The 12,742-nt window shown below is 50.1% G+C and overlaps 1 protein-coding gene across 2 annotated transcripts in view; it reads right to left on the bottom strand.

Annotated features, from left to right (window-relative positions):
• DENND5B (DENN domain containing 5B) overlaps positions 1–12,742 on the bottom strand; it is a 751,805-nt gene that overhangs the window by 189,763 nt on the left and 549,300 nt on the right. For both annotated transcript variants that reach the window (XM_086952789.1, XM_086952788.1), the window contains one exon: positions 6,555–6,700. In XM_086952789.1, the coding sequence (XP_086808915.1) occupies positions 6,555–6,700 (146 nt within the window). The remainder of the gene's footprint in view (positions 1–6,554; positions 6,701–12,742) is intronic.

Raw genomic sequence — 12,742 nt, 5'->3', positions numbered from 1 at the left:
GGAGCCAGTGGAGGATTCTCAGGTGGGGAGAGATGTGGTCGCGTCTGGGGATGTTGAGGATGAGTCGTGCGGACGCGTTTTGTATGCGTTGGAGACAGTTCTGGAGTTTGGCGGTTGTTCCGGCGTAGAGGGCATTCCCGTAGTCCAGTCGGCTGGTGACGAGGGCCTGGGTTACTGATCTTCTGGTTTCGGTGGGGATCCAGCGGAAGATTTTTCGGAGCATGCGAAGGGTTTTGAAGCAAGATGAGGAGACGGTGTTGACTTGTTTGGTCATTGTGAGCGATGAGTCCAGGATGAAGCCTAGGTTGCGTGCGTGGTCAGTGGGTGTTGGTGCGGAACCCAGTGTCTGGGGCCACCAGGAGTTGTCCCATGCCAAGCAGGATTGTCCTAGGATAAGGACCGCCGTCTTGTCCGAGTTGAGTTTGAGGCGGCTCTGCTTCATCCAGTCTGCTACTTCTTTCATCCCTTCCTGGAAGGTTGCTTTGGCGATGGCTGGGTCCTTGGTGAGGGAGAGTATCATTTGTGGGTCGTCTGCGTAGGAGATGATGTTGATGTTGTGCTTTCGTACGATGGTTGCGAGGGGGCTCATGTAGATATTGAAGAGTGTTGGGCTGAGTGAGGATCCATGGGGTACGCCGCAGATGATTTCGGTTGCCGAGGAGCAGAAGGGGGGGAGGCGGACTCTCTGGGTTCTGCCGGTGAGGAATGAGGAGATCCAATCCAGGGCCTTTCCCTGGATGCCTGTGTTGTTGAGGCGGTGTACTAGGGTGCGGTGGCAGACGGTGGCAAAGGCTGCTGAGAGGTCTAGGAGGCTGTTTCCCCGCTGTCCATCATGGTTCTGATGTCGTCTGTGGCTGCGATGAGGGCGGTCTCGGTGCTGTGGTTTGCCCGAAATCCAGACTGGGAGGGGTCGAGCGCTTTGTTGTACTCAAGGAAGGTGGTCAGCTGTTTGTTGACGGTCTTCTCGATGACTTTAGCCGGGAAGGGGAGAAGTGAGATGGGCTGGAAGTTCTTGATGTCCCTGGGATCTGCTGTGGTTTTTTTCAGGAGGGCGTTGATCTCTGCGTGCTTCCAGCTCTCTGGGAAGTTCGCGGACGCGAAGGAGCTGTTGATGATGTTCCGTAGGTGGGGTGCGAGGGTGGTGTCGGCCTTGTTGAAGATGTGATGAGGGCAAGGGTCAGAGGGGTAGCCGGAGTGGATGGTGTTCATGACGTGGATGGTGCCTTTGCTGCTGATGGGGGTCCAGGAGTTGATGGTGGTGGCGGTGGTCGCTGGGTTGGTGTCCGAAGCTGTTGTGTATGTCCGCGATCTTGCGGTGGAAGAATGTTGCGAGCGAGTTTCAGAGGTCTTGCGTAGGGGTGATGTCGTTGTTTCTGGCGTCGGGGTTGGAGAACTCTTTGATGATGCTGAAGAGTTCTTTGCTGTTGCGGGTGTTGTTGTCAAGACGTTCCTTGAGTGAGGTCCTCTTGGTGTTCTGGATCTGCTGGTGGTATTCTCGGGTGGCGGCTTTGAGGGCAGTCAGGTTTTCCGTAGTCGGTTCTTTGCGCCAGGTTTTTTCGAGATTACGGCAGGATTTCTTAGCGACTTTGAGGGCGTCTGTGTACCATGAAGGTTTTCTGGAGGAGGTCTTGCTGTGGGTGTTCTTTAGTGGGGCGAGGTCGTCGGTGCAGTTGGTGATCCAGTGTGTGAGGCTGAGCGCTGCGGAGTTGGTGTCAGGTATGTTGGTGTCGGCGCGTGTGTTCTGGCTCAGTGACGCGGTGAGCTGGTCCACGGTGATTTTGCTCCAGCATCTGCGGGGGATCTGGAGTGTGGGCTGGCGGGATGCCGTCCTCTTGAATGTGAAGTGTACGCAGCTGTGGTCAGTCCAGTGTTGTCCTGTGGCGTGGTTGAAGGTGATGTTGTTACTGGCTGAGAAGATGGCGTCGAGGGTGTGGCCAGCGAGGTGAGTGGGGGAGTCCACTAGTTGCTTGAGTCCAAGGCTGGCGAGGTTGTCAAGTAGGGTGGCGGTGGCGTTGTCGTCGTTGTTTTCCAGGTGGAAGTTCAGGTCTCCCAGGAGGATGTATTCAGGGGAGGCTAGGGCGTGCGGGCTGATGAGGTCGGCTAAGGTTTCGCTGAATTGTGTGCATGGGCCCGGGGGTCTGTAGACGAGTGTTCCTCTGAGGGTAGTCTGAGGGTCGGTGTGGATCTGGAAGTGTAGGAGTTCGACGGTGGGGGTGGTGTCTTCGGTGTTGGTCGTGACGCAGATGGTGTCCCTGTAGATGATGGCGATCCCTCCTCATGCTTTGTTGGTGCGGTCCTTCCGGGTGATTTTGTAGCCGTTCGGGATGGCTTGGGCGATGTCGGGGGCTGAAGAGGCGATCATCAAGGTTTCCGTGAGGAAGGCGACGTCGGGTGATGTTGTGTCGAGGAAGTCCCAGAGTTCGATGGCGTACTTGTGGACGCAGCGGGTGTTGAGGAGGATGCACTTAAGGTGGTTGATGTTGCTGCCCGGTTTGGCAGGTGTGGGGCGGGTTTGGAGGCTGGTGAATTTGCAGGCTTGACAGGTGGAAGGTCCGTGGGTGCGCTGGGGGTGGCTTGATAGCAGGCGGGCGGGCGTCCGGTGTGGAGTGTGTTGAGAGTGGCGGTGTCGTATCTCAGTCGGGTGGTCTGGGTCCGGTGAGGTCCAGGTGTCCTGGCGCTTGGCGAGGTCCAGGCGTGGACGGGCGTAGACGGGCCTGCCTTTGGCGCGCCTTCGGCGCACCCGCTGCGCGTACGAGTGGACTCCACCATAAATGGCGAGGTGGGAGGGAGGATCAGCTGGGGAGCGGGGTGGCGAATGGGAAGGGTACAGAAAGAAAAAGGGGCGGGGCCGCAGGGGAGCAGTGGCGGGGAGCGGTGAGACGAGCGGGAAACGGTCCTAAGGGCGGCGAAAACAGTGGGAAAACAGTGGCAACAACAGGGCACAAATACAGATTCAGTCACAAAATAAACAGAAAAATACAGTGAAAAGAAACACCTCGAGAACAGGGGCCGCGGCGAACTCGCAGTGGCAGCGGGGGAGAGCGGGCGCACTCAGAGGGAGCCACGCGGTGTGAGTAGCGATCGGCCCTGGGGACAGGGTCAGGTCACAGCCCTCCGCCGCGCGGACAGCACTTTAAATGGCCGGTGGGAGGAAGGATAAGCTGGGATGCGGGAGCGGGGTGGCGTATGGGAAGGGTACAGAAGGAAAAAGGGGCGGGCCGCAGGGGAGCAGCGGCAGGGAGCGGGGAGCGGTGAGACGAGCGGGAAACGGTCCTAAGGGCGGCGAAAACAGTGGGAAAACAGTGGCAACAACAGGGCACAAATACAGATTCAGTCACAAAATAAACAGAAAAATACAGTGAAAAGAAACACCTCGAGAACAGGGGCCGCGGCGAACTCGCAGTGGCTGCGGGGGAGAGCGGGCGCACTCAGAGGGAGCCACGCGGTGCGAGGAGCGATCAGCCTTGGGGACAGGGTCAGGTCACTTGGATGCAGCTGCGGCCGTCGAGGTTTTCGGCGCCAGTGCTCCTTTCGAAGACTAAGACTCTGTTTTTCGAGAGTCTGATTCAGACCTTCGAGGGTCTGTCGGGGCTTTAGGGGTAATCGACTCTCCTACCTCTGTAGTCGTCGTCTTCTCCAGCGACGTTGTCCTCCTCGTCGCTCAAGGACCCCAGGTCTTGAAGGGACAGCTGTTAGTCTTTGCCCTGCATGCTGTAGTTGGCTCTTCTCTGACGCTCTCTAACTCGCAGGGTCTTCGGTGTGAAGGCGGAGCAGGCGTTGCAGTCCTTGCTCTCGTGATCAACCGGTAGGCAGAGGTTGCAAACCGGGTGCTGATCCTTCTGCGCGTATTTGTAGTGGCAGTTACGGCAGAATTTAAAGGGTCTGTTGTCCATTTCTTGCACTCAGGGGGCCTCCTGTGTGTGCATTCTCCGTTGGACGTCGAAGTTCTCGAAGTTCTCCTTCTTCTTCGTCGTCCCAGCTCGATGGTGTCTTTCCTCGTCGTCTTCTCAGTCTTTTCCGTGCAAAATTAGACTCTTCTGTGTCTTCTTCCCTCCAAAACGCTGGAGCCTCTCGGGAACGATCCAGACCCAACGGCAGAAAAAAGAACCTGAAGATGGCGCCCAAGGGTGGGAGGTTCCGCAGGAAGCGGGCCGACGTCACAGGAAGGACACCAAAAGGTGGGACTTCGACGCCAACCTGGGCTAAAAAAAAAAAAAAAAAAAAAAAAAAAGAGAAAAGACTACGATTCTGGACCCAACCACTAGACCGCGGAATAATGCACAGCATAGTGAATCCAGAAAGATCAGAAAGATTCACGCTGCAAAACTCACCATGACCAAACAAGTCAAAGCTGTCTCCTCCTCCTGCTTCAACACCCTACGAATGCTCCGCAAAATCTACAGATGGATCCAGACAGGCACAAGGAAAACAGTCACCCAGGCCCTAGTCAGCAGCAGGCTCGACTACGGAAACGCCCTTTACGCCGGAGCCCGACCAAGCTCATCAACAGACTGCAAATAATCCAGAATGCCTCTGCACGCCTGATCCTCGATGTCCCGCGCCACGACCACATCACCCCCCCCTTGAGGAACCTGCACTAGCTCCCTGTCGACAAAAGAATCTCCTTCAAGCTCCTGATCCATGCACACAAGGCACTCCACAAGACCGGCCCAGCCTACCTCAACAGTTGACTCTCCTTCTACGTACCCAACAGGAAACTCCGCTCCGCAGACCTCTCCCTGGCTACCGTCCCACGCTTCTGTAGAACTACAGTCGGAGGAAAATCCTTCTCCCACTGCGCCAAGACCTGGAACACCCTCCCCCTCATCCTACGACAAACCGAAGACCATCTAACCTTCAGGAGACAACTCAAGACCTGGCTGTTCGACCAGTAGCAACAGCACCCCCTTCCTCCCCACCCCTCAGCGCCTTGAAACCCTTGTGGTTATGTAGTGCGCTTTACGAATTATATGATTGATTGATTGATTGAAAGAAAGGACCTGATGTCAGCAAGTATTGGTGTGACTTATATACGATGCACTTTCAACTTCTGGAGCAAAACGGAGTTGACACCGAGTCGCACTACGTCCACCCTGCCGATGTGCAGGCGCACTGTTTTTTGAGTTTTCTAGATCCAGTCTGTTGCCTGGGGATATTCACAAAGTGAGGAATCTGCAGTTAGAAGCATCCAGTAATAACAGCTTAGCAGAGAGCGACAATATATGCACAATGTATGTTATATATCACTACCCCAGGGCGCATCTCTTAAAACCCTTACTTTGCTTGTCCCTATGAATAGTTCAGAGTGGCAACCGGGTTGGGAAATAATCCAGGGAACCATATTAACCATAATTACAAAGCAGAAGTACACTGTGTCCAAGAGACCACTGTGGCTTTGCTCTTGTTCTCTACCTTGTCACAATTCCAAATGTAGCAAGCATTTCTAATTTTGTGACAAACAAAAACAAAATATGTATTTCTTTTACAAACCTCATCATAAAGATCTCATTATCTACCCATAACAACATTTACATCAAGTTTCCTACCTGCTATTAAAAACATCGTAAGCTGCTCCAAAGAGATCAAAAAACGCTCGGAGTGTGAAAGTGCCGCACTGTAAGGGAGACCATTCCATACCGTATCCTTCACAGTATCCAAACATTTCCTATGAAAAGTTCTGACCTGCTTGGCTTCTAACCCTTATGGGTAGCCGGTATTTTACCTGGTATTCAAAAACCGCTCACACTCCCAATGTTGTTCATTGGCACATAGTTTACCCTTGATATAAAGATGATATCTTGATTTTAAGATCTCTATTTGTTCCACATAACCAATGTGTTTATGTGCAACTCAATTCTGGAACGTTTTAAAATACAAACAAGCAAAACAGGGAAATGTATAAGTTAGATAGTGCAACATAATGTGACAGAAACCTACATTGGCAATACCTGGGAAATATCATGAAAGAGTATCATGTAATGTGTAACTCCGTTTTCTTCCACCCTCTCCACCCTTCCCTCCCCCCCATACAAACGCACACAAACACGGAGCTGGATCCTATCAAAAACGGTTTTTAAAAAAAGAGAGCCAATATGATTTCTGTTCGAGCAACATTTGACTTCCAAATTGACTTCTAGGCTCCTAATTGAATTGTCACTATCCTGATATGTCATTTTATTTTCTGTGCGCTGGTCTCCCCAACCACCTTGGCTAGACGATGAGTATATAGTTATCAAATAACCTACCCCTCTATGTTACAAAATTTACATGCACAAACACCCCCTAGTTTAACTGCCTAATGCACGAATAGGCGATACAGTAACCCTGTCCTTCCCTTTCATTAAAGGCCTCTTGTATAGTATTTTTAATAAAGTACAAAATATGTATTTCTAAAAGTGTATTATTTGTAACATGTATTATATTTCCTGGTTTCCATTTATTAGGTGGAACGTGCAGAGGCTCTCTGATTAGGTAGCGCTTAAGAAAACCTAACAAGAAAAAAAAAAGAACCTGTATAGGAAACATAGGGTAATAAATTGCAAGATAAGACGAACCTCAAAGGTCATTTCCAGATGATTCTTTGGAATCTGCATGACTCCAGTATCGCCAAGTTCTCCAGAGACACAAATCCAAGGGTTCGAAGTAGTAATTGAATTACTTATCTTTTTTATTGGGATAATGACTGCTCTGTACGGAATCACTAAAAAAGAACAAATATATATAATGTTTATAAGTCTTAAAGTTGTTTTCAAAATAATATACATTAATGTAAACATTCAATTAAATCAATGTGTTAGCATTAATAATCACAGCAAAAACAATATAGTTTGCTATTACAGCATCAAGAAGAACAGCAGGCAAGAGCAGAGAGAAGATGCACACTGATAAGACCTTATTCCACTTGTAAAACATCAACATCACATTAAAAAATCTAGAGTAAAATTCCAAGGCTCATAATTACTTCTCCATCAGCTAAATAAAATCGTAGTTGCTTCTAATCAGTGCCTGGAATGTCATTCTCATGTAAAATGTATATAAATGCACGCATGTAGATTGCTACGTCTTTCAAAAATATAATCCTTTCAATGAGAACATGTATGAAGAGAAAAGGACAGATCAAAGCATCCTATAACAAGCATTTGCAATGCAATAGGTCTCGCAGCATTAAAGTTTGAGTTATTGGCATTGTGTATGACAATGCGTTGCATAACATTTTTAGCATACTTTGAATTGGTGAGCAGTTTGAGTGTGTGCAAGAGTGCTGTTGCTCACAGCTGTTATTATTCACGCAGCTCTAATGATGCACCTCACGCACGGGGCGGACGCAGTTATTATTCACAAAGCTCTGATGATGCACCTCATGCACGGGCTCACAGCTGTTATTATTCACACAGCTGTAATGATGCACCTCACCACGGGGCTGACGCAGTTATTATGCACCTCATCACGGGGCTGACGCAGTTATTATTCACAAAGCTCTGATGATGCACCTCAGGCACGGGGTCACAGCTGTTTTTATTCACACAGCTCTGATGATGCACCTCAGGCATGAGCTCACAGCTGTTATTATTCACACAGCTCTAATGATGCACCTCACACACGGGGCTGACGCAGTTATTATTCACAAAGCTCTGATGATGCACCTCATGCACGGGCTCACAGCTGTTATTATTCACTCAGCTCTATTGATGCACCTTAGGTATGGGCTCACAGCTGTTATTATTCACACAGCTCTAATGATGCACCTCACACACGGGGCTGACGCAGTTATTATTCACAAAGCTCTGATGATGCACCTCAGGCACGGGCTCACAGCTGTTATTATTCACACAGCTCTGATGATGCACCTCACGCACGGGCTCACAGCTGTTATTATTCACACAGCTCTGATGATGCACCTTAGCCACAGGCTCACAGCTGTTATTATTCACACAGCTGTGATGATGCACCTCACGCACGGGCTCACAGCTGTTATTATTTACACAGCTGTGATGATGCACATCACGCACGGGGCTGACGCAGTGCCAAGGCAGTGCAGCATCTTCGCTTGCTGCGCTGCGCTGCATGAACTCTTTGCAAATATACCCCTAGTTAAGTATGTTGCGAGGATTATTTGCGAACATCGCCTAAGGCACCATTAATTAAGAAGCAATCGCCTGATTGCACATCTGTTAACATGTGAACTCGCACAGCTCGCCACAACCTACCTGTGAATCAAAGACGAAGCTGCACACCAATGTATGTAGGCATACTTATATACACCAACAGTTCCCAGTGAGGCCGAATTGCACATGATGCATGTGCCCAAGGTCACAGGAGGCGTCAGATGAGAGCAGAGAAGACTATAGCGACGGATCGCGCAGTCCAACCCTTTAATACGCGCGTTAATGAGATGAGTGATGTGAGTAAACCATTATGGGATTTATTTACAAGCCCCTTGCGATGCCGGTAAGTCACTTTCTCCCATATTAAAAATGACTCACTTGCAGCGCAGGGTGCCTGTAAATAAGTCCCCATCAGTGCGCTTCACACGCACTCATATTTAGCAATCCCACATTTCGAGTCCGCACTCGACACTGCACTCCCTGAGCCCCTGCACGTCCCGTAGTTTATGAGTAGTCTGTAATACGCATTGGCAATTATTGTTACAATCAACAATATAATCATTTTGCTGTAGCACACGTAGAGCTGTGTGACGTAAAAAACCAAAGCGGTTTTATAAACGACCTGCAAGCAAAATAATCCAGCGAACTGGCATTTCTCTTGGAGGCAATTAGGCATGTTAGAATTCTGGGTTTAAATTTAAACTCAACATCCCATTATGAGGATAATAGCGTTTTCCACCAAATCACAATTTCGACTGTTAAAAGAAAAACAGCGACTTTTCAAAATACTACAGACACGCTTTCAAATACAGACTCACACACACACACCCACACATCAATCCACACACACACTCAGACACACACACACACACACACACACACACACACGCACACACACGCACGCTCACACACACACACACATCTAGATAGATTCCACTCTCCACAGTCACTACATGAGGTGCCAGCTCGCTACCACACATGCCTATTCTTTCGAAAAGGCAAATAAAGGATCTAGCATACACACACAGACACACACACTTACACACACAGAGACACACACACTCATGCAGATTGTGTTCCTGCAGGGAGCTTGCTGTCAGGCTGTTCGATGCCTAAGTACTTACTGCCAGTTCTTACAGTCCGTCTTTGTTTATATCATAGATGTACCCCAAAAGTGAGCACATCCCACCAGCAAAACCGCAAAACCATAAATATTGTAGCAAGGCCAACTTTGAAGCAGTGTAGTCTTACAGGCTAAGGGAAAGATGGAAGCAGTGGGGACCACAAAAATATGGTGGCACCGTGGCAGCCATTGTGTGCTCTTTAGTCACATTAAATTGAAGATGACCTGATTTTACTGCTTTGGCATCGGTTCTGTTTTTCTAACAACTTTCAACCTATTAACTTTTAATAAGCAGTCTCTTTCACTCACACCCAAAGCACCGCCTATTCATAGCACATTCACCGCAGTGTGTGTACAGGTGACGTTTATCAATAATCTGAGCAGCCCAATAAAACAGGAGGAACGTGAGCATTGCTCTCACTTACAAGCTGAGTATAGCATCCTCTGGCCCAACACAGTTGAAAGCTATAAAGAACGCTTGTGTTTGAAAGAAATGTGCAGCCCCTTTGCACACCAGTCAAAAGATCTGGGTTTAATCCATCACCGTTCTTTAGCCCACTCTGCCACCCCAGTTCAGACATGGATTAAACCCAGATCTTTTGACTGGGTGTGAGTGTTTGATTGATTCAGATCCTCCGTCCATCTCCACCCCCTTTTGTACCGCTTTTGGCCGCCATAAGTGTGGCAGGGTATGCTCAGACGTGAGTCCCTTGCTCACTTTGCCACTGGATTCAAGCAAGCCGGGCTGAAGACGGCTGGAATGCCAGAAACCGGTCCTCGGAAACTTGTTTCCGGTCCAGGGAAGACATGGCTTGGCAGTTCGGGCTGGACTGTTCCCATGAGGCACAGGGTCAGACTGATTTGCATATAGCCATGTCTGAACTGGGGTGGCAGAGTGGGCTAAAGAACGGTGATGGATTAAACCCAGATCTTTTGACTGGGTGTGAGTGTTTGATTGATTCAGATGCTCCGTCCATCACCACCCCCTTTTGTACCGCTTTTGGCCGCCATAAGTGTGGCAGGGTATGCTCAGACGTGAGTCCCTTGCTCACTTTGCCACTGGATTCAAGCAAGCCGGGCTGAAGACGGCTGGAATGCCAGAAACCGGTCCTCGGAAGCTTGTTTCCGGTCCAGGGAAGACATGGCTTGGCAGTTCGGGCTGGACTGTTCCCATGAGGCACAGGGTCAGACTGATTTGCATATAGCCATGTCTGAACTGGGGTGGCAGAGTGGGCTAAAGAACGGTGATGGATTAAACCCAGATCTTTTGACTGGGTGTGAGTGTTTGATTGATTCAGATGCTCCGTCCATCACCACCCCCTTTTGTACCGCTTTTGGCCGCCATAAGTGTGGCAGGGTATGCTCAGACGTGAGTCCCTTGCTCACTTTGCCACTGGATTCAAGCAAGCCGGGCTGAAGACGGCTGGAATGCCAGAAACCGGTCCTCGGAAACTTGTTTCCGGTCCAGGGAAGACATGGCTTGGCAGTTCGGGCTGGACTGTTCCCATGAGGCACAGGGTCAGACTGATTTGCATATAGCCATGTCTGAACTGGGGTGGCAGAGTGGGCTAAAGAACGGTGATGGATTAAACCCAGATCTTTTGACTGGGTGTGAGTGTTTGATTGATTCAGATGCTCCGTCCATCACCACCCCCTTTTGTACCGCTTTTGGCCGCCATAAGTGTGGCAGGGTATGCTCAGACGTGAGTCCCTTGCTCACTTTGCCACTGGATTCAAGCAAGCCGGGCTGAAGACGGCTGGAATGCCAGAAACCGGTCCTCGGAAGCTTGTTTCCGGTCCAGGGAAGACATGGCTTGGCAGTTCGGGCTGGACTGTTCCCATGAGGCACAGGGTAAGACTGATTTGCATATAGCCATGTCTGAACTGGGGTGGCAGAGTGGGCTAAAGAACGGTGATGGATTAAACCCAGATCTTTTGACTGGGTGGGAGTGTTTGATTGATTCAGATGCTCCGTCCATCATCACCCCCTTTTGTACCGCTTTTGGCCGCCATAAGTGTGACAGGGTATGCTCAGACGTGAGTCCCTTGCTCACTTTGCCACTGGATTCAAGCAAGCCGGGCTGAAGACGGCTGGAATGCCAGAAACCGGTCCTCGGAAGCTTGTTTCCGGTCCAGGGAAGACATGGCTTGGCAGTTAGGGCTGGACTGTTCCCATGAGGTACAGGGTCAGACTGATTTGCATATAGCCATGTCTGAACTGGGGTGGCAGAGTGGGCTAAAGAACGGTGATGGATTAAACCCAGATCTTTTGACTGGGTGTGAGTGTTTGATTGATTCAGATGCTCCGTCCATCACCACCCCCTTTTGTACCGCTTTTGGCCGCCATAAGTGTGGCAGGGTATGCTCAGACGTGAGTCCCTTGCTCACTTTGCCACTGGATTCAAGCAAGCCGGGCTGAAGACGGCTGGAATGCCAGAAACCGGTCCTCGGAAGCTTGTTTCCGGTCCAGTGAAGACATGGCTTGGCAGTTCGGGCTGGATTGTTCCCATGAGGCACAGGGGAAGACTGATTTGCATATAGCCATGTCTGAACTGGGGTGGCAGAGTGGGCTAAAGAACGGTGATGGATTAAACCCAGATCTTTTGACTGGGTGTGAGTGTTTGATTGATTCAGATGCTCCGTCCATCATCACCCCCTTTTGTACCGCTTTTGGCCGCCATAAATGTGGCAGGGTATGCTCAGATGTGAGTCCCTTGCTCACTTTGCCACTGGATTCAAGCAAGCCGGGCTGAAGACGGCTGGAATGCCAGAAACCGGTCCTCGGAAGCTTGTTTCCGGTCCAGGGAAGACATGGCTTGGCAGTTCGGGCTGGACTGTTCCCATGAGGCACGGGGTAAGACTGATTTGCATATAGCCATGTCTGAACTGGGGTGGCAGAGTGGGCTAAAGAACTGTGATGGATTAAACCCAGATCTTTTGACTGGGTGGGAGTGTTTGATTGATTCAGATGCTCCGTCCATCATCACCCCCTTTTGTACCGCTTTTGGCCGCCATAAGTGTGGCAGGGTATGCTCAGACGTGAGTCCCTTGCTCACTTTGCCACTGGATTCAAGCAAGCCGGGCTGAAGACGGCTGGAATGCCAGAAACCGGTCCTCGGAAGCTTGTTTCCGGTCCAGGGAAGACATGGCTTGGCAGTTAGGGCTGGACTGTTCCCATGAGGCACAGGGTCAGACTGATTTGCATATAGCCATGTCTGAACTGGGGTGGCAGAGTGGGCTAAATAACGGTGATGGATTAAACCCAGATCTTTTGACTGGGTGTGAGTGTTTGATTGATTCAGATGCTCCGTCCATCACCACCCCCTTTTGTACCACTCTAAGCTCTGCCGCTTCAGTAGCCTCCACTCCGCCATATTCCACTACACAACACTTTAACCCACTCTGTCACTGCACAACACTCCACTCTACAAGCCTCTACTACACTCTGTGCCAGTATACCACACTGTACTCCACTATGTGCCCCTACACTGCACTGTACAACCCTCGATGACAC

This window comes from Lissotriton vulgaris, chromosome 1_2 (assembly GCF_964263255.1).
Source record: "Lissotriton vulgaris chromosome 1_2, aLisVul1.2, whole genome shotgun sequence".
NCBI classification, from domain to species: Eukaryota; Metazoa; Chordata; class Amphibia; order Caudata; family Salamandridae; genus Lissotriton; species Lissotriton vulgaris.
The sequence above is the reverse complement of the archived record's forward strand: the minus strand, read 5'-3'. Positions and strand labels throughout refer to the sequence as shown.